At 48.3% G+C, this 22,104-nt stretch overlaps 1 protein-coding gene across 4 annotated transcripts in view; it reads right to left on the bottom strand.

Annotated features, from left to right (window-relative positions):
* Positions 1 to 3,970: 3,970 nt before the first annotated feature.
* IQSEC3 (IQ motif and Sec7 domain ArfGEF 3) overlaps positions 3,971 to 22,104 on the bottom strand; it is a 107,770-nt gene continuing 89,636 nt past the window's right edge. Inside the window, exons 6-15 of one of the 4 annotated variants that reach the window (XM_069807653.1) lie at positions 20,462 to 20,584; positions 19,639 to 19,805; positions 17,403 to 17,542; positions 16,409 to 16,534; positions 15,169 to 15,268; positions 12,906 to 13,067; positions 12,024 to 12,116; positions 11,310 to 11,353; positions 11,147 to 11,226; positions 8,967 to 9,076 (exon numbers count right to left, since the gene is read on the bottom strand). In XM_069807653.1, coding sequence (XP_069663754.1) covers positions 11,152 to 11,226; positions 11,310 to 11,353; positions 12,024 to 12,116; positions 12,906 to 13,067; positions 15,169 to 15,268; positions 16,409 to 16,534; positions 17,403 to 17,542; positions 19,639 to 19,805; positions 20,462 to 20,584 — 1,030 coding nt within the window. In that variant the 3' untranslated portion in view covers positions 8,967 to 9,076; positions 11,147 to 11,151. Of the gene's footprint in view, positions 9,094 to 11,146; positions 11,227 to 11,309; positions 11,354 to 12,023; positions 12,117 to 12,905; positions 13,068 to 15,168; positions 15,269 to 16,408; positions 16,535 to 17,402; positions 17,543 to 19,638; positions 19,806 to 20,461; positions 20,585 to 22,104 lie in introns of all 4 variants that reach the window. The other 3 variants (XM_069807652.1, XM_069807651.1, XM_069807654.1) reach the window with 3 other exon arrangements.

Genomic DNA, 22,104 nt, shown 5'->3' with positions numbered 1-22,104 from the left:
TCCGGGAGCAAGGGGAAAGCGTTCCTTTGCATGAAAGCGAAGACCAGGGAAACAGGAGGAGGCTTTGGGCACCAGCGCTTTGTGGCAATGCCTCAGCGGAGACACCAGCACCAGGCACTGGGCCCTGGTACAGCCAGGCTCACTTCAGTGACTATTCTCCCTGTTTTTAGCAGGCTTTCTCTGTACTTGGTTTTCCTAAATAGTTTTCAAAGCCAAGTGTCCTGGGGACTTGGTACCATTACCACCGAGCTCTTTGGCGATGCCTGCCCCAGTGAGAAGGTTAGTACAGCTCTGGGGTCCCTGCACAGCAGGGCTGTGGCACCACTTGCTGTCTCCCCCCCTCCCCCCCCCCGCTTTTATTTCCCCCTCCCTAGGAAGCTGAAGAGAGTTTTGGTGGCTTTTCTTGCCTTTCACTTGGATAGTTACAGCAGTTGTAACATCAGCTGTCCCAGGTCGCTCCTATTCTTGCCAGGACCGCTTGTCCTGGCGGGGAAAAAGCCCTGCTCGGGGGGCCCCAGGAGGGCCGGTGTCCAGCTAGCTGCCGTCAGAGCCCAGCTGGCAGCCCCCCGCGCTGTGCCCTGCCTGCCTGCGCCAGGCTTAGCTGTTTGGGGCCTAGCTGGAGCCAGCACACAGATGTCTGCTCAGAATACACGGATTTGCGTTTTCATGCAGGGAACATGTTGTCCTCCTTCTCCCGTGCTGCCCAAACACGTTTCTCCAAGTTTTTTTATGAAACGTAACGAATAGCTGGTTTCAGAAGGGTGGTGAGGGGAGGGAGGGGGAAACGCTTCCCCCGCCGCAGGCGCTGCGGGAGGCAGGAGGGCGCGGGGGCAGCTGCGGTGGGGTGTACCGGCGGTGAGATGGAGCGAGCATCCCCCGACCATGGGGCTGCGAGCCGTGCGGAGGAGCGTCAGGGCACCGGCGGCTGCTGCCAGCGCAGAGCCCTGCAAAGCTGTCGCCTTCTCGGCGCACGTCGCCCTGGACTGACCCAGCTCTTTCCCAGCCAGCTGTAAAAATGGCACGGGGTGGCAGTGGGAGCGCAGGGGTGGCTTTAGCACCCTCTGGGTGGACACCAGTTTGCAGCAGCGTGTGGGAGGAGGCTGCCCTGTTGTCTCTGATTTAGCATTAGGAAATTCACGACAGGAGCAGAGGGGCCCACCAGCTCAGGGAAATCCTGAGCGTGCGGCTGGGTGAGTGGAGGAGAGGGGCAATGGCTCCTGTCACTGGCACTGTGTGACTCCTGTTTGATCAGCAAGTCTATGAGTAGTCAGCATAAGGCTTCTGTACATTTGAGATGAAGAGCTGAAACATACCGAAAAAATCAAGCCTTCCAGAATGTTAGGGAATAGGAAGGTGTATATGGAATATCAGGATGGGCACATTTTTCTGTGAGGCACTTAAAGTGTTTTTGCTGCTACAGCCTTGGCCTTACAGCCCTGTGGAGGAAGAGCATTCCCTCTCTCCTTCCACTCCTTTTTTTTTTTTTTAAATGAACTTAAGATTGTTTGGGAGGCTCTACCCTTCATGAGGAAGAAGGCTTAGGAAGACAGGACTCTTGTTTTCAAGAAGTCACTGATGACTATGCCATATTGTCAGACCCCAAGGCTAGAGCATGGGTGTTACATAAAATAAGATCCTACCCTACATGCTTGAGAACAATCCCAGCTTGTGGATTGTATGGATTAAGGCAGAAAACACAGCTCCTCAGCCAGCTTTTAACCTCAGTTGCACTCATTAGCTGCAAGAAAGATGCTCCAAGACCAGCCAAGTGTGACAGAGCTCCTAAACTGGTTAAATCCCACAGCCCTACTCACCAGTCATCCTCATCCTTGAGACACCTGCTTTCAGCCACCTTTCTTAGGTCAGGCAGGAGTATACGCATGACTCCGGGTTGCTAGACTCAGGATCTGGGCAGTGACTTTACAGAAGGGCACCTCTCCCCAGCAGCTGGCAATGATGGGAAACCTGAACCTGTGGGGAATGGTGGAGCCCGACTCTGCGATCAGCTGTCCCCAAGGCACCCGCACAATCTCTCCAGAGTCCCCCAGCCGAGGTGGAAAGGGGCCCCCCGCACACAACAGTGACATTGCAGGCACTGTCCCCTCGCTGTCCCTGGTAAGGCACTGTGACACAGCAGCTTTGGGTCTGTGGTAACCTTCCTGCCACCACACTGCTCCCTCAGGGCTCCACTCTTTGTCTTGGCTTTGGGATGTCCCCAGGGACAACATCTGCAAAACAGGAGACAGCAGGCTGTGTAGTGTTGAGTTCAGTGGCAAGTCTTCCGCATCTTGCTTGACAGGGGGTGGGTGGAACCCACTTACAGCAAAGCACTTGAGGGATGTGCTTGATATAAAGTCCATCTTAAAAGTTTCAGAGAAAAATTGCATCTCAAAATCCTCTGTGGAAACAAGTGGTGTATTTTGATCAACTCTGAATGCACTATATATATATATGTTATTGCACATTATGTATACTGTATAGATATAACAGTGTAGAGATGCAATGTGGCAGTTGTGGTATATGCTTTTTGGATTGTAATCTTTTTGTACCAGCACTACCTGTATGTGTCTACATAGTATATATCCCAAAGGGATGTTCCCTCTTCCAATTAATAATAGTATCTGCACATTGGAGTAAGTTAGGAGTATTTCACATATAGACAATCTGTTTTTATTGCTTTCATCTTTACAGCCAGGTGTGTGATCTAAACATCAGGCAGAAACTTCTCCAATATCTCCTGTTTCAAAGCATCTTAGAAAATGACTGTTTGGGATGAGCTGATTTATAATATATCCGTGGCACACAAAAACATAAATGGAAGCCTCTGAATCCCTAGGAAATTTCCTGTCTATGTCTCAGAGGAGTTTCTGTCCTCCCAAGTGTTTCACCATGGGCCTGGGGATCTAAGGGATTCTTTGAAGCCAGCAAAGAATTTGCAACCTATAGACAGGGTTTTTTAGCAGGTGCAATCTGAACCCAGCTTCCGCTCAACTCAGTTGCAAAGATGTAGGTTGCTTTTCCCCATCCATTGCAGAGGAGAACTTGCTCTGTGTGCATGTGTTTGTCTCTGATCATCTCTCTCATCCCTGTGCAGAACTTCACAAAGGTCAGTTTCATTAACCTTGGGGTTATGCTTTGTGTAAATATGCATATATATCTGATTTGCATGGGAAATGTCATTTTCCTTACGTGTCTCCCATCCAAATGTTAACCAAGCCTGAGCCTACATAGCTTGTGAGATGTGCTGCGATGGTAACTGCAGCCAGCACAGCTGTCCCGCTCAGGCAGCGCATGGCTGCATATGCCTGATATTTTTGTACAGCATGTTCAGCTGTATGGATAGTAGAGGTGCCTACATGTTATCTGCCATATAGTCCTACATGTTGGCAGATGGTGTGTGCATTAACACACAGTATGTGCTGATGTCTCTGGGTGCATGAGTTTCTCTGTGGCCAGCTGGTGTCCAACACATGCATTGGCACATGCGGCTTGCGAAGTTGCTCTCCTTGCCACAGCATGCACACGCAGCAGCATGCACTTTGCATGGGTGTGCGGACCTCCTTCCCCAGAGGTGCAGAGCTACACATACGTGAGCAGAGGGTTTGGGGATGGCTCTGCTGCGTGCCAGCAAGATGGAAAGGGAGGAGCTGCAGCACAGAAGGGCTTTGCCTTTCCCCCTCACCATTTTCCTCTGCCTCACTGCAAGGATGAATTTCACATTGAGTTGCTGTCTCTTGGACAAGATTATTTTTTCCTGGTTTCCTCTGGATCTGATCCTCAGAGAGCCTGAGCATTGAGCTAGCTCCTACTGTATTCGATGAAAAATCAGCAGTAGCCGCAGTGGGCTGCCCCTGAGGCCAGCAGGAAGCCACGATGCTCAGCACTCCTTGGGAGCACAGCCGTGGTGTGTCCCTGGAGCCCAGGGACATGGGGGGGGGGGGCTGGGGCAAAGAAGACATTAGCGCACAAGTGACAGATCGCAATATAATTTCTAAAACTCTATTAATTGAACAGATAAAATACCTCTGATCTATTTTTGTTATTTTGTTACAAAATATTAGCCATTTGGACTCTTTGCTAGGTGTGACCACACCACTTTTCCCAAAGGAAGCTTTTCTTGGTGATATTTACAGCAGGAAACAGGTACAGACAGACAGGTGCTTTCAAAAGCCTACACACAGTTAACACTTCTGTTGTTAGTTTTTTAAAAAGACACATTCAGATGGGGTTGTGACTAGTGTTGAAGAGCTGGGTGACTTCAAAGCTGCTGTCCCAGGCATGGCTGTGAAAGAGCGGGCAGGACAAGGACAGCTCTAGCTCACGAAACACTGCTGGCAGTCCCTGGAGCCTACACTAGCACAGTGAGGCAGCTGGTGGAGTGGGAGATGGGGGAGCTTGCTCAGCAACTTGCATTTCAAAGCGGAGACTCTGCCAGGCAGCAGCTTCCTTGATTTAGGGCTCAGATTTGTTTTGGAAACCTCACAAACATGTGCAGATAGTTGCAGGTTGAGCCTTCTGAAAAACACATAACTAAACTCAAACTCTTACAGCTCAGAGGCCCTCAAATACTTCCAAATCTGGTGGTACCTTTTTGTGAAGAAGTCTGAGTATTGATGAAATTCTGGTTGTGGACCATTCCCACACTTTTCATCTACAGGGAGGAGAGAAAGTGTTAACAGTGGGATGCTTTGAAGGTCTTGCAGAAAGCACTAAGTGTTGCTACCACAGTGGCCCAGACTATGGCATTACAAGTACTACAACAGTGGACAAACAGTGCATGAAACCCAAATTGTTTGCACTAAGCTTGATTCTCCTGTTGCATTTTTCCATCCCTTTGCTACTGGTGTAAACAGATTAATTTCACTGGACCTGCACTAGCATAAGCCGAGAGAATCAGGACAGAACCTGATGGTTTGTGTAATGCAGCTCTGTAGACCTCTGTAACACCTTGTTCTCTTCCACCGTCCAGCAGAGCCACCTTCTTGTTTGGCCACTGACTAACCGACACTCACTGCAGAATACTTTTTACTGGGTTTCTCTTTTCTCTTTCCTCCCCTCCTTTTTTAATACAGAAGGATATGAATTCAGCAGCAAAAAGCCACTGGTTCATTTGGGTCGATCTAATCTCTGCAGCAGCTTCCTGCCTGATTCCTCCACCTGAAAGATTGTGCTAGGTTCACGATCAGAATCACTGCTGTCAAGAGCTATTGATTTTTCTTTGCGTTGGTCCCTCTGGGCAAGCTGTGGTATACATTTTGTCCTTCATTAGGCTGTCACTGACACGATCTCTCTAGCCTGCACCCTGCCAACGATCAGTCTGTGTGCAAGGGTGTCTATTCACAGTACTACAGCTACACTGAGTCTGTGTGTCTTGCTTGCATGTGCGAGGGCTGTGGGAGCAGACAATACAATAGATCAGATGAGGTGTAGGCATGCTTTAAAGTGCTTGTCATCCTTTGAGACCAACCTTCAAAGGCAAAAAATTCCATAATTCGAAGTGAATTCTGAAGGGCTCAGCTACCCAGTAGAATTTAGAGCAACCTGTTCCACAACAACCTGGAATAGAGTAGTTTGGTGTCTCTCCAGCTAAACCCAACAGAAGATGTTGTTGCCAGCAGGCTAGAAGACAGCAAGGGTTATCTACGTTTGCTTCTCCGTCCAAAGCTCAAGGCCAGCATTGGCCTTTGCAAGGTCATGGAATTGGAGCCAACTTGCCCTGAGAGACTGCTGTGCCTCAGGTACCTCAGCACTTCAGTTAACTCGCTTCTGCCCTTCATCCGGCACAAAGAAGGGAGTCTCACGGAAGCTTCCTTATTTCTTCTTTAAATTCATGTAGCTCTCCCAATCAATTATTAAAGCAGCAAACCTCTCTTGTAGGAACTTCGCAGACATTGCTATAAATATTTTAGCTAAAAAAATTATTTTATCAAGTACTTTAAGGTTTTTGTTGTTGTCACTTCGTGTTAAATGTCAAGTAAAATCTAATTTATTTATTTTAACACACACACAGGCCTTCAGCGGCTCACTGCACTCTGGGAACAAACAAACAAGGACTGCCATCCCTCTCAGACAGCAAAGTAACCACTGAGAAGGGAGGGCAGTGCCAGTGTCTCCTGGATACCACTCCTGTCACTGCAGCAGTGAGTAAAAAGAAAATGGCAGCCACACACTACATTGACTGGACAATGGCAGATGCCACATGTATGCTTTCCCAGGAAGCTACAGGCAGGTCGGTTGAGATCCCAGCTGCTGTGACACTGCAGCGTGTCACCCTGGAAGGGGGCAGTGGCAGATAAGGCCAGCTGTGCCTCACAGCTGGATGGAGGGTGAGGAGCTGAGCCTTGGCTGGGGGTGAGGACCTCTCCCTGGGCCCAGCTTTGAGATGTGGAGCATCCTCACTGCCCTGAGGGGCTGGCTAGAAGAAAGCTTCTCTGGTCTGGAGGGAGACTGGGCTTCTATTCAGGGTTTTCATACAATCTTTTCTGTCTTCTGCTTCTGTGGTCCTCCCTGAGACTGTGGCTGTTGGTTCCTGGTCAGTACATTTGCTATTGCGTATAAAAGTGGCAGCCTAGTGCCCTGCTCCAGACAGTGAAGCAAACAACTTAGACAGACCTGTGTACATGGGTCAGGCTCAGAAATAAGGGGATCTGGAAGTGAGCAGTCTCCTGCCCTGGAGGGCTGGCCAAGCACAGGAGACCCTTCACACCAGCCCCTGTCCACTCCCCTAACCCCAGCTGGGCTCATGCCCAGGTCAAATATGTGAACTCTTTCATCTGAACATTTCAGCAGAGCCAGAAGACATCCAAAGAGCACTGAGGGGAGCCAGTCCCTGATGCCCAATGGTTTTTGTCACTGGCAATAGCCCCAGTGATGAGCATACTGGCACAATCCCTAAGGAAATTGCTGCGGGGCTTTTACCCCACAAGGTAAAAAGGTGTTTCCTGCATCTGTCTTCACTGTCCCCCTTTCCCTGACATTTTACACATCCCCACCACCGCCAACAACTCCTGCCACACACTCACCCAATGGCTGTGTCATCAGCACCCAGTGCTCACATCTCAGCCTCGCACAGGAAGGAACAGCATTTCTTTCTTTCCCTCTTAAAATAAAATAAAGGCCCTAAAAGGCATTCTGTGCTATTTTAAAATCCTAAAGTTGATCTTCTTAAGCCTCGAAGGGAGAGAGAGTGAGTGAGCGAGACCAAAGCCTTTAAGCTAATTAATACCTTCCCTCCCTACCGCTCAAAGAGATTTTTTTTTCTAAAAATACATCCCTAGCCCATTTTTAATGCTGTCTTCCTTCACATCAGTGTCCCCAATAAAGCAGAGGAGCTGAGCTGTCATCTCTCTCTCAGGATCTTCCCCTCCCCTCACTTTGAAGCTGGGATAGGGAGGGAGAGAGGAGAGGAGGCCTTAGAGTCTGGTATCTGGGCAGCTGTCCTATAGGAAAGGCTGATGGAGGCATGAGTATAGCCAGGCAAGAGATACAGATGGGACCTCATGTGGGTGGTCTCCAAAAAGCCCCTTCCCTCTAACACAGGAGGAAGAGCCAAGTGAAGGGAACATCCACCCCAGAAGGTGACACAACACTCGGCTTTGCTTTCAGAATATAAAAAAGCAGGTGGGCAGGAAACACAAAACCAGCTAGAAGGAGGAAAGCAGAGGTGGGTCTGTTTTATGCTAGAGAAGATAATCTTCGCGCGTGTGTGTGTGTCTGTGTCTGTGTTGAGGTGGGAGGGCACCTCTTGGTGCCGTCTCTTTGGAAAAGTACTCATCCATTCCAGGAAGATCCCTGGGCTTAATCCCTCACTTCTGCTCCCTCAGAACTGCTTGGTGTTTCCTTTAGTAAGCATGCGCCATACATATGCTACCATACAGGTGTATTTACATGTGATGAGGTCTGCTAGGTCTCAGCAGAGGTCTCTGGTACAATGCTCCAATATAACAACAGAAAGAGTTTTGGCGTTCAGAGTGAGGCCATCTTTGTGTCGTACTGCAGCTCAAGACAGTCTCTCCTCCTCTCAAGCTCTCTTTCACTCGTGCACGTCTTTGCCTGGAACCGGCTGCTGCAAGGAGATAATATTTGAAAAGCGATGAGGAGAAAGCATGGCAAGTGGTACAAGTTCTCAGCTCCAGCTTAGCAGGCAGCAGCAGTAGTGGCAGGGGGAACTCCACCCCCGGGAGTGCCCCAAGGTTGGTCCTTGGCACAGGTGAGTCCATTTCTCTCTGAGGCTGGCAAAGTTTTGGGGTGGGTACAAACCTATGGCCAGGTAAATGCAAGGCAGGGAGGACGTCGAGGAGTAGCAAACGGAAGACACAGTGCCTAGAAAGCAGCAGGTCATCAAGTCTTTCAGGAACAGGGCAGCAAAGTGCTACATGGGGACGGCACGAGCACAGGAGGCCAGCTGGGCTGGCAGGGTGTGAGGATGCGTGAGCATGTAGGTTGGCAGTTTCTACAGATGGCTCCTCACAATTAGCATCATCTTGAGGGAGACAGGGTAAGAGTTAGGTCAGTCGGCTTTTTTTTTTTTTCTTTTCTTCTTCTTTTACAAAAAAATAAATCACAAACTAGATCTCTGTAGGCAGAAAGGGTCCCCGGGAGGCAGTGGGGAAGGGAAGCGGGGAAGTCTGTGCTGTTTTGGTGCTGGTGGTGTGGCTACACGAGGCTGCGTGAGCCACTGGAGTACCTGCGCCTCTGAAGCAGGGAGCTAGGGGGGCAATACTGGTGGGGGTGGTTGTAGGGAGGTGGTGGAGGTGGGAGGGGAGGCTGATGGACCAGCTTCATGGGGGTCCCGGGGAGCCCACTGCCCACACTGCGCCAGGGGGTGGAGGTGCAGGAATCAGAGGTGACGTAGCGTGTCAGAGTCTGGTTGAGGGCCGGCTCCATTCGAGCGAGGCACGGCTTGTCCAAGACAATGACTTTGACAATCTGCTGGCACTGTACAAGTGTCCCCGCCGAGGCGGGGTGCGAGGGCACCAGTGCTGTCTCCAGCCGCTCCCGTGGCATGTTAAGACGCGTGCTGGGCTGCATTCCACTCTCGGGCCCCAGGGCGGAGTTGTGCTGGTACGTTTGAAGCCTGTTGTGAATTGACACCTAGTTTAGAAACAGCCAAAGAAGCATTAAATGTTACAAGACTTTTCCCATCTGCTGCTACTGGCTGCCCTGAACCCCCACCACCAGTTGGCCTCACATGCATTAAATCCTCCCCCCCAAAAAAACAGAACAGGCAGAACCCCAGGCTGCACAGCCCCCCCCAATAGCCCCATCGTCCCCATCTAGGCCTAAGTGCCCCTGTCCTTTCCATCACATAAAAGGCGGCAGGGCCAGCGTTCCCAAATGCAGTGCGACTTTGATTATCCAAACGGCACAGGGAACGCAAATCAACCTAGGAGCGGAGGCATCCATGAATTCTCATGGTAACAAACAGACCTTGGAGGTCATGCCCTTGTCCCCACCAGCAAAAAGGAGAGGGGAACCAGACAGCAAGGTTTCAGATAATCGAGATTGTACATTTCAGCAAAATGACAGTAGCTGAATCTGAGATAGAGAGAGACAGAGAGACTCAAGCCTTTCCCAGCTCCCTGCCTTTCTGAGTAGGAAGGTATACCACATGACTGGCTAATCTGTTTACAAAGGAAAAAGCAGAAATCTGACATACTCTAGCAAAAGGCAGCTCCCTCTGATCCATTTGATGGTTTGTCAGTGAAAGGAAATGATTTTCAAAAAAAGAAAAAAGAAAGAAAAAATGCCCGTCTAGCTCATACAATGATAAAAGAAATTCATGATGAAATGGCAGCAGATTAGATAATCTCAAAGAAATGGAAATGCTCCTCTGCTGGCAGAGTATTACTTGGGCAGCTGAGAGGGGGAAGGGAAGCAGGAGGTCATCAGGGTTCCCATAGAGATGCTGATAATGGAGTCAAATAAGGGAGCTCACTGAGTCCAGTTTGAAAAGGAGGAGCTGTCCTGGACTGGAGGTCCCTAGAGGGGAAATGCAGCAGGAAAATGGTGCTTCCCGAATGGTGGATGAAGTTATAGTTCCTCCTGGCAAGGTCACGGGCTAATGGAGACCCCAAACCAGAGCAAAGCTGCCGGCTCAAAACAGAATGTCAGTCAAGTAACAAACCCTGGGTAGGAAACAAGTGCTTGCAGGTTGGCATGGCACTTCTAGCTAGGCTGTGGTACAGATGGGCAGATGGGACTGGGTCTGGCATGTTGGGCAGCAGCGCCAGCAACTGGGAAGGAAAAGCTGTGGAGTGGCCAAGTTTCCCACCATGCTGGAACAAGGATGACCTGCCTGTCCCTACTCAAGCATGGAGGTTGCTCAGACTCACTGCACAGCAGGACATAATATTGTGTCAATATTTATTCAGGCAGTGGAACATCCCATGGGAAAAACTGGTTGCTGGGCCATGAAGTGCTAATGACATTAGGATACATGGAAGCCATTCTCCGCAAGGAAACACTCCTCCCAACAGGAGTGGGAAATTGGCTGGGAGAGACACCTTCCCCAGGAAGGGGGTGTCTGCAGGGAAATGGGGTGGTCTTCAGGGAAAAGAAGCAGCACCCACTCCCCACAGAGAAGCTGAACTCTTCAAGTCAATACACTATGACAAGAGGGGAAGGAACTACCCTGGAAAAGGGCAAATTCAGGACAATTGTCATATTCCAGACAGGGAGAGAGTAGGAAGTAGTAGATAAGATTTTCAGTGTGAAGATTGCATTTTCCTGTTTCCTCACAGGCAGTGGGAGTATGGGTGTCTGTGAAGAAACAGGCAACCCACTGGATGCTAGACATCCCTGAAAAGATAGACGTACACAGGACAGCCAAGCTCCCTGCCTAGAAAGGTGAAGCTCTAGGGAAAGTCTCTGATATACAAAGGCCATGCTTAATCCCCTTCAAGGGGGGATGGAGAGACAGAGCTGCAGAGATTGTGCAGGAAAGCTGGGCTGCGGGGAATCTGCATGTGATGCTGCATGGAGTTAGCATGTCAGGGAAGTCTTTAGTGGGGTTCTCAGTCTCCCCATAAGCAGTGGGGTGGGTTAGTCTACAGCGTTTGGGAGCTTGGTCCATGAGGGATGTTACAGTTATAAAAACGGATTGAAAATGCTTTGAAGTTTAGTTTGGATTTGAAAGTTGTATTACCCGTCCTAGCAGTAACTTTTAATTGTATCTCTGGAAATTGGTAAAATTGTCAGTCTGGCTGGGGAGGCATTGATTAAAACCTGAGAAAAGAAACAACAGAGAATGTGAGAAGAGCTGAAGTGAGAGAGAATTACTTACCTCAGCTGCTCTGCACTCTACTTACCTCCACTGTGCTGTCTGAGACCTTCTCTCCCAAATCCTTCTTGCCTTTGAAATAAAATGAAAGGTCTCACTCATGAAGTCTGTACCTCTAGTCAAGAGCTGGCTCTCATACTGTGGACTGGAAAGCTAAAGGGAGGGGTGTAGGTCCAAACAAGACTCTTGACTGCAAGAACAAATCCAGACCTTCTTCCAACCTGATGATAGCTGCTTAGTGGGGTAGGAGGAGGCCCCTTTGGGGTCCTATCCTTAGGTCTTGAACTCAGTGCCATTCTCACAACTCAGTGAGTTGGTAGCCACTCACATCTGTGCTTGATTTTTGCTGGCATACAAGCCAAGGCATGAATGGACACAAAGCCTTTCATACAAAGAGGCTGGTCCAAAGTGTTGGTGAGGAGGCTGGAGGAAGTTAAAAGGGCAGTTACTGTGTTGCATCAGTTCAGGGAAGAAAAAGTGGGCCAGGTTTTCCAGCAGTTACCTATGCTCCATCAGTAACATCTCTTTGCTAGATGTTACAGCTACAGACTGCATAATGAGACTTTTATGGCTTTTCTAGGGTATTCGAAGAATGCATATGTTCTCATATTTCCAGTATTTGCCCAAGGCTAATGGATACAAACCCGAACATTTCTTTTTGCAGTTATTCTCACAGGAATCAATAAGAACGCATTTGCAAAGGCAGCACTGCTTGACCAAGAGAAGTTGGGTGTCCTCTTACCTGTTGGAGAGCCTTGCTTAGACTGCAGTTCCATCTGGGCTCCATTGGTCCTTAATGAGAGAGTCTTTGCCCCTTGTTGTTTCTCTAGTTCCCCTGCAAGATGGACAGATGGAAGTGAATGAGGAGAGGGACGGAGGGAGGGACACCAGCACGTTGAAGGAGCAATATGGGAAGTCAGCAAGGAGCATTAATGCAAGATAATGACAAAAGAGTATCAAGAAGGGAGGGAGAGAGGAACAGCCAAGAAAAAAACAGAAACTGGAGAGGACTTGACATATGGAGGAACTTGCATATCTCCACATGACCTTCTATGTATGACCTGCATTTATACAGGCTATTGCTGCACAGGAAGGAACCACTGATGCTGAGCTACTTTGGCTCATCAGTTTACACACAGAAAGGCCATCAAAGGCTACATGGATATCTAATATGTGTAAGACAGGCCACAGAGGGACACAGTACATACTGCTTGTCCCCTAGAGATTCCTGGCGCGAAGGACAACTCTGCTAAGGCTACCAGACCTGTCTTGTACTTCCCAGCTATCTACAGATCATATTTGCATAGTCGAAGGAGTGTGGGATGGAAAAGAGTCTTCTGGGTCTGCCAGTCTAAGCTTCACTATTCCAGGCCACTGTATCATACACCCTGTTTCATAAACATCGTAAGTAGTTAAGTTCTTCCATTTCTCCTGCTGGCAGGTGGTCACGGAGCCTGACTGCTTTTTCACCCTATTGGTGAACACAAGAACAATCCTGTGCAGACTTGGGCTACTCATCCTCTTTCACCCTGTTCCTGAAGAACCCATTTCCTTTACCCTTTCTCCCTTGTAGACACATGCAGTACGATGGCATTGGAGTGTGAATTGTATTAGAGGCCCTTACATTCAATTCGTATCTGTTCCAGCTCTGTCACTTCTGCTATTGACTCTTTCAGATCTTCCACAAACTTCTGCATTTCCTCAGCACCCAGAGCACAGAAGTGTAGTACTTGTTTCTTCTCTGAGCCTGAAACTGGAGTCACCAGGGTGATGCCATGGGGGTAATCTGTAAAGAAGATATGTCAACAAAATAAAGAGGCATTAGGCATTCATGCTGGAGTAGTTAGCCGCATTAGTACCTCTGCAGGACAGAGAGTATCCAACATGAGTCCAAAGGAATGGCATGCCTAGAGTTTGTCACACTGCAGACTGTGGGGACCTGCAGCATTGTAGCCCTCCAAGGGAACAGAATAGCCAAGCTGCAGCAGCAAGCCAAGTGCCACCAGCACCACAGCGCTGCCAAAACCAGAAAACTCTAGCTCTTAGTTACACTTAGTGCAACATTGCCTCTGGGAACCTGAGCACAGAGGTAGGACTGTAAAGCCCTTCTGCACCTGTGGAGGAGTAAACAGTATATACAGGAGGCCAACATCACTTTTTCTCCTGTGGGAGATGCAGCAGGAGAGATTGGCTCCTGGAGTCAAAGCCAGAACAGCCATTAACATCCACAGTGGCAGGACTTCTCCCCAGTCTCTACGTCCATCAGCAGAGAACATCGCAGGGGTGTTAGCACAGCATGGGTGGGGAGCTCATTGTGCTGTGCAGAGAGAACTACAAAGAGAAAGATGTAGGTTTGTAGGTCTCTGCTTAGTACTCCCCAACAGGCAAAACACACAGGAATGTAAATGAAAGGACATGCCCAGAGAGTGAACATATCACAACAAAAGGCTTTGTGTTTTAAAGATCAGGTTGGGTGCAAGGGGTGGTGGCTGGAGATTCAGCCAACAGAAGCAGGAGAACAAGAGCATGCAGAGAACTTGCTACACTTGTGACTGGACTGTCTCTACCTTTTGCTCAATGGCCAGTGGTTTCAATCCCTTTTCTCCTTCCACTTCACCTTCCTCTACATTTAATTTCTCTCTTCCGCTGTCCTGCTTTCTATTCTCCTCCATTGCTTTTGCATCTGCCTGCCTTCCCCATCCGCTTCCTTTATCAATCTTTACCAAACAAGTCAAAGGACCAACTTGCTATTTGCTGCCAGCCCTCAGCTCCCCCGTTTGTGTCCTAGGCCCCTTTTCCCACCCTGTGTCTGTCTCATCTGTTCAGATCACAAGCCTTTTAGGACATCTGCTTTTCTGTCTCTGCAGGGGATACACAACAGGATGCCTTTGCCAGAAGATCCTTGGGCACTCACAGGATAGTCACGATACCCCTGAAAGCTGATCCCAGCTCTGATGGTGCCTCCTGGGGATGCTCAGTTATGAATGACTCTTTTGTACATACAGGGATGTGAAAGCCTCTGCATGTTGCAGAGGGTAGGGTATTGAAAGAGCGACTCATGCTGCCGATAGGGTAGAGGGAGGATGTAAAAAACTTAGTATAGCCACAATGCTGCTACAGTCGTCCTTCCTTGCAGCATGTTCTGCAGGTGCTCACAAAAACCCCAGTGGGCATCAGCCATGCTTGCCTGGGACTGCTGTGCAGCCCCTCTGCCTGCACCAGCAGGAAGCCTGCCTGTTTCTGGAACTCCTCCACCGCACAACCAGCCTCAATCATGACACATCATGGCTCTATTCCCAGACCATCAAGGTCAGGCTGGCTAGGGCTGGCCTTTTGCCATGCTTTGGTGGGTGCTGTTCCAAGGGCTCTGCTTCTGTCTTGGGAAGCTTTCAGCACAGCACAGCATGGCAGAGTGCAGGGAGGCAGCAGCAGCACCTGAGGCTTTATCAATGTCAAAGGTAGAGGTGTGAATTGTGACTTTGGGCATGAGGGGAGAGGGGCTAAAGCTGGCAGCAGCAGTTTTGTCAACAAGGTTCTCCACCTACAGTTGGCTCCTGAGGGCTCAGTGAGATGTATCCAGGGATTGATTCCCTCATTCCTCCCCACTAGTGCTCTCTCTGCCACCATGACAAGCCACATCCTTCAATGAGCTTAAGTTCAGCCCTTCTGCAGGTGCTCAGACCTAGCAAGAGGTACAAGGAGCCTCTTTTCATCACACTGTAACCGCACAGTGATCTCCTCAGCACCAAGCCTCTGTTTTCTCCCCTACACTTGTAACCCTGATGGAATCTCTCTTCTGATGCAAACTCACGCTGGGTGACACAGCCCCCTCCCTCCTCCTTTTCCCTGCCAAACCCCTCCAGGCAACCAAGGAGCAATGAACTTACATTCATTCTCAAAGAGATGGAACTGCATCCCTAGCAGGCCGACTGACTTGCAAAATGTGTACGTTGAGGAGCTTTTCTTCTTGGGGCAAAGCTTGAGGATCTGTTGGAGGGAGAGATGCATCATTGTGCAGGGTGCTGCAGAACAGTGAGGCAAGAACAATGCAAACTGCTCAAAGCAAAAAAGCTTTTTGCAAGCTCTGTTAATTGTACATGGGAGTAACTCTTGGTGACTGACAGGCTCTTTGCCCAGAAAGCTGCCTGGCATGCTGCACTTGTAACAACAATTCTGAAATTCTGTATGCATAGCCCTGGGGCCCACTCAGCTCCCTGTCTCCCAGGGGTGCTGGCTTTTTGATGCCCACATTTCTGACTTCGCAATTCTCTTCACTGACGGCCAGATCAAAAGGCAAAGGGAAGCCTGTCAGAAATACCTCAGAGCTGGGAACAAGAGTATATATGAATGCTGTGCTGCCCTCACTCCATCAGCACTAGTTCTTATAGATCTGATTTATCCCATGGAGTAGAAGGGTAGCAAGGAGCAGAACCTCTCCCCAGGTTCACAACTGTACAAATGGGTGCAGAGGAATTGGTGGGGAAAGCCCTTGTCCTCTGCTCCTACAAAGGATTTGGTTTTAGCCTTACCTTTGCAACATCCACAGTTTCATTTTGCCATTAAATTCAGCAGAACTTCCATCTTGTTTGGCCTCCTCCCAGTCTCAGTGCATCTCTGCCTTCCCTTGTACCTGTCTGAACCCAGTTGCAAGGTTGCCAGGGCAGAACACTTTTAAAAGTGCTACACACATATGGGGCTCCAGTGAGTAATACCTACTCTCCTACAGCCTTTGCAATGTTAGAAGGCAGTGGTTTTAAAGTGTCTGGCAGGAAAGATTTAAAGTGCATGGGAGGCCACTGTCTATTATAGTACAAACAGACAAAGAAATGAACCTGCCTTTCATGAGATGAACCTCCCTGCTGGCAAAGGCATGAGAGAGAGCAATGACATTACTTGGATGACTGTAGGATGTGACAGTTTGTTTTTTCAAGGGTTAGAGGAGTTTTAGATTTGGTAGGTTTTTAACAGTGAAGGATCCAGAGCTGTTTCTTACAATGTTGACGGACCAGGAGATGGTCTGTCCTTAGGACAGGGGGGAAATGGATGTTGTGGATTGGTTTTAGATTTCTATAAAGAAATCAGGGCAAGTTTTATCATTGCAGTGCCTAATTGCCAGAGCATACTCACCACCAGCAGGTCATTGAAGAGAAAAACTTCCCTCTGGTGAGCTGCCTGCTTCTGCACTTTGTTCACATCAGTCACTTCGTACAAGCGGCTGCAGCAGACCAGACGGCGATGGGGCACGGACAGAACCTGCAGAAGACCGATAAGAGCATGCAGAGGCTGAGGGAGGTGCCAGTGTGGGTCTCCCCCACACTCAGTCTGCACAGCCCTGCCCAGTGACAGTAGCACATGCCAATTCTGCCCGCTCTGCCCACTCAAATTGTCTCCTCACCACCACTCCTCACCATCACTTTTCGTCCTGGTGCAATAGCAGAGCGAGCTATGCCTCTGTGACCTGGACAAACCAGAGGAGTGGGACAGGCTATAGGCAACGCTCTTGCTCACACATCCTATCTTCATAAACCTCTGGCTTCCAATCACTGGGTGACTGCTCATCCTCTCTTATGCCACTGGACATCTGCAGGTTTCCTGGGCTTTGAGAAATTCTTCTGCTCATTTTGGGTAAACAGTATATATGTTTTTGCATTACAAATTGGTTACTGCTAAAGAAGCTGTCTCTGCATTTGGGGGTCTCTTAACGCCAGCAATCCTTAGGGAACTCATTAGAGACAGATGGGTGAAATTGTTCTCTATCACTTTGCCTTCCACTTCCTATGCCCTCACAAGTTCTGAAAGTTTGAAACACTGCAGAGCTATCACCGGAGCATTGGCAGGCAGGACTTGCATTGGCAGGCAGAACCTGCGATATGATTCTTGGGCAAACAATTACCGCACTAGATACTGTAAACTCCGGCCAAGATCCCCCAAAATTAGGAATGAATGAGATGATAGCAAGGAAGAAAATGTTTGGAGAAAAAGGAGTGAATCCATCAAGACAAGCAAGGAAAGTATTACAGAAGAGGAGGGGGGGCATAGAGCAAAAAGGCTGAAAAGAGGGCAGTGAGGGAGGTGGGGGTGAGAGGGGTGAGTGGATGGCAGCGGGGTTATGGGTGCTCACCGTTTTCATTCCAACTATGGACTTCTCCACTTTGGTGACGTAAGTCACATGGTCCTCATTGGATTTTAGTTCTTTCTGCTGGATCCTCTCGTAGATCCCCACCACCAGCTCCCGTGGGATGTCAGCACCGTCATCCACCCCTGCCAAACACAGAAAACGTTGGGCAGGCTAGGCAGGGAGAAAAAGAAAGGGAAGAACTGGGGTCCCTGATAGGCAACTACTGCCTCTGCATTGTGCAGTGCTGGGAAGGCTGAAGGGAAAAAGTAATGCTTTACTTTAGGCTGTCTTCTTTCTTGCTCTAACATACCTAATGCACCAGCAGAAGAGACTGACATTTCTGAGGCCAATGCAGAAGATTTCATTATTCCATTGCTCTGCATGGTGGCTCCTTTCCATGTGTTCCCTAAGGTTTTATAGCCACAATTTCATATTCATATATCTTGGGCCACTCAGCAGCAACCCCTGCATTGATTTCATATCATCAGAAGTGCTAGATGTGGAGGAGATCTATGATGGGATTCAGCTGCTCCTCCTGCCAATACAAGCGTCAGCTCTCCTTTTTGCCTGGTGGTCTCCTCCATTTTCCTTCTGTGATGTCTCCTAGGAGTAATACTTTCCTATTACTCTGTCTGCAATACCTCTGTCTTGGCCCTGTCCCTTTCCTCTTTTACATCTTCTTAGATAACTCTCCAAATTTTGCTGTCTGACCCTTGCAGAGCCAGGCAGAAAAGTTTTGTTTCACCCTTCCCTAAGCCAAACACCACAAATTAAACTGCCAGTCTTTCCTCTTTCTTGAATTCCTTCAGTCATTTTATATTGATTTTCTCTGCTTTCCCTCCAGCTCCCTGGTCTGAGATGTACTACCCTGAGTGATGCAGGTGAGGAACTGCTGAGGCGTGGAGAGGCATTGTCATCTCCTGGCTCCCTCATTCAAGTCCTTGCAAATGTAGCCTGAATACTCTGTCTTTTTTCAAACACAGGCTGGTGAAGCTACTGACCTGGGCACTGGCCTGCAGGTGAGTCTGGAATGAACTGTCTCCCCTTGTCTGTAATGGGGTGACATTCACTCACTCTAGTGAGTTGTGATGTGTTACACACAGGGGTTGAGTGATCCTCACGTTGGCCAAATTCATTGTGATGTGAACTGGCAGATTTCCAAGCAACTCTAAGTGTAAGTTAACATAAAAAAAACTTTTGAGTTAGTGCTATCATCTGTAATACAAAAGGGGATGATGGCAGGTATCAGCCCCATTCAGTATCTCAGGAAATAACTTGAAAGAGGGCCTCAGTGTCACATTATACCAGTCTGAAGTGGATGACAAATTGGGGAAGGTGTGGGAGGCTGAGATGACACTTTCTCAACAGCAGTCAGGACAAAGAAACAAGTCAAAGGAACCCACAAAAGTTCAAAATCTAGACAGGGATTTACACGGGAAAAACTTTGAGGGAGCTTCATCTGAATTGCAGATATGCAGTAAGAGACACTTGGAAGATGGCTGACCTTGGATGACCTTAGGAGTGAACACGGCTTGGAAATTAGACAAGGATTTGTCTAGACATGATGTCGAAAAGGCCAAACAATACCAAACTGCATTAGCAGATCTGAAAATAAGGAGGAGGCAGCGGCTCTATATATGAGTATGTTGTGACCACATCTGAAAAAGTGCTTTTAGCAACCTATTACCAAGATGGGAAGGACTGACCTTGAAAAACAGAAGAAAATTGATTTGGGGAACTGATGTATCAGAAATTGCGAAGAGGTAATGTATGCATGAACTCTGTCACACCTACCGTTACTATAAGTAATTGCAAGCAATTAAGAAGGGGAAGATTTAGCCTGAACAGAAGGAAAATGTGTTCATGTATTCAAAGCAGCAAGGAGGGGAAGAGCTTGTTTAGCACAATCCAGCAGGGTCTAAGAAGGATGGAGCTGAACAACAGGAAAATGTAATACAATGGATTGCTTCCAAGCAGCTAGATCTATTAAAAGATGAAACCATCTCTCAAGGAAAATGGTTGGTTTCTGAGAAGGCTGGACAAATTTCTGCAGAAGACAAAGCTTAAATTTTCCCCTTCCCCAGCATCCTAGAAGACACCTCAAAGGGCCCTCCATGTCTGGCTCACAGGCAGCAACAGCAACCCCGGAGAAAGGCAGCTCCACTAGGTTTTTGCTGCCTTCACCTAGGCAGAATTTAGAGCAGAAAGAGGGCAAAAAAAATCAAAGCAGGACCCTCACCTCTCAGATTGCGAATGAAGTCCTCCAGCATCATCTTCCTGTCAGGCTTGATGTTGGGGCTGTACATGTCCGTATTGAGGAGGATGATTGCAAAGGCCAAGATGAAGATGGTGTCCGGGTTGTGAAACTGCTGGACCACATCTGGGTTACACATGCAGTACCTCTGGCTGCAGCAGGAGGGATGCACACACTTAACATGGAACATGGGAGTCCTCTGCTCCAGGGTGGCAATGGCTTCATCACAAATGGATCAAATTCCTCCTTTAACTCCACCTCTCACACAAATGAGAAGGAACTGACTGCTCTCTGAAGGCAAATTTACCCACCAATGGCTGAAGTAGACCACTGAAACTTCAGCCTTCTTGTCCTCAAGAACCCAAAGAGCAAGTGAGACTAGAGGACTACTCAGGCTGGTGTCACTATGTAAAGGTAATATAGGAGGTGTCTACTCCAGCCTGCCTTCCTGAGGGCAAAGCACTCCTCTGGATGCACCAAAGGAGCAACCCAGCACCCCTGCAATCCCCAGTGCTCCTCTTCCCGTGAGTCACCAATGAACAGGGAGTCCCTTGCTGGCAGACATGTCAGGACTGGCCTCACTCTGGCCCTTGGTACTCTTCATGCCACTGAACATCTGACGAGAACATGGCTCTGCTGCAGCAGTGACACAGAGGACTCTGTGCTTCAGAAGCCCCACCATGATCACCTTCTTTGGAAGGGAGGTCCCTGGCCATTCACTCCATGGCTGCTGCATGTTTTCTGCCTTGGGTGTGTTCTCTGCTTCCACCTGGTTGCAGCAGCGGGGCTGCAGGGCTCATTCTCTTACCTGAAAGCCTCAATTAGCCGCTCGACCTTCTGCGCCTCCCCCTGCACGCGGATGTGGGCCTGGAATTTCCGCAGGGCTTCATCCAGCTCCATGCCTGAGAAGTCCATCTCGTCCACCACGCAGCTGTGGGAGGGGGACACAGCCTTCATCAGCACCTCCCACTGTGGAGGACACCAGGCAGGCTCCTTCACTGCGGTGCCAAGGCTCAGTCCCCAAGGGAAATGCCATGGGAGATGCCCTGAGACATCACTACAGCTGCCCAGATTATACTTAAAATGGGCAGTAATTTCAGACAAGTGATTCCTGCATTCTACAGCAGATGAGTAATTCTTGTGCCTAACCATATATATATATGTGTGTGTCTATGTATATACACCATGACATATATACACATCATATCATACCATATACAGCATATATGTTTACATATACACATACAGAGAAAAAATATACATGTATTGATATTTATCTGTACCTATACAGATACAGATATCTAGACATCTATATTGACATAGATATTTAGACACCTCTATCAAACCAATATCAATATAGATACAGATCCATCTATTTCTGCCTTTCCTATCATGTGGTAATCCTTCACATATTGTCCATTCCTCCCTCTCTCTCAGCATATCCACTTGTTCACTACCCCCTTATCCATCCTTCTCTTAGCTCTATTCACTGGGCTGTTCCTGCACTTGTCCTCTCCTCACCTTCCATTCTGTCCAGTATACATCCCCATTCTTCACCACTCTTCACTTCCACTCAACCACTGCAGCAACAACGTTCATTACGTCTTTAAAGACCAGACCCAGCTCAGAGAAAATAGGAAATGGAAGCTGTTGCACAGAATTAACATTGCAACATCAGCTGGCTTGTAGCATCAAGGCTGGGTAAAACTCTGCCCATGCAGACAAACACCAGGAGTCCCCAACAATTCACTCTGTCCAAACCCCTATTCACTTTATACACTTCTACCCATTCCACACAATCTTTTCCATTTCCACCATACTTCACTGCCATGCTTCCCTGTTATCTGCTGGAAATCCTTCACTTCATACATCTGGTATCACTTTTCCTTTCACAGTGATGCATTGCACACTGGTAATTCATAGCCAATTTAGATACCCACAGAAGGGGATGCCACCTCTCTTGTTTCCTGCTGAAGCATTTTTAGCTTATGAAAGTCCTACTGTTAGTCTCCAAAACCTACTACTGCAGTTCTTGCTGTCTGCATTAGTCAGATAATCTAGTTATTCTTACTACATGCTATTTCAGTCATTTGTAATGACACCACCTTCCCCATGTGGCTTCAGCATATTTTGCTAGCATATTCCTACCTTTTGTGTCCAGGTCATTACTGCAAGCATTAATCACAAGACTAGACTCAGAAAACCGCTCATAACCTCCCTTAGGCCCAACTTCCCATTTCAGCAGAGTATGTAGGCACTAATGTCTGCATCAGCCAATTCTCTCCCCCATTTATGATTCCTCTGCTAATTTCTCCATTCTCAAGTAACAATTTCTCATGTCAAATGCTTTGTTGAAGTCTAGAATTACCTTCTGCATGTGCCTTGTCTAGAAAACCAGTTATTTTAACAAAGACAGACACCGAATTAATCTACTCTCTGCTGGCTTTGGTA

Source organism: Haliaeetus albicilla, chromosome 19 (genome assembly GCF_947461875.1).
Source record: "Haliaeetus albicilla chromosome 19, bHalAlb1.1, whole genome shotgun sequence".
NCBI classification, from domain to species: domain Eukaryota; kingdom Metazoa; phylum Chordata; class Aves; order Accipitriformes; family Accipitridae; genus Haliaeetus; species Haliaeetus albicilla.
This window is presented reverse-complemented; position numbering and strand designations above follow the sequence as displayed.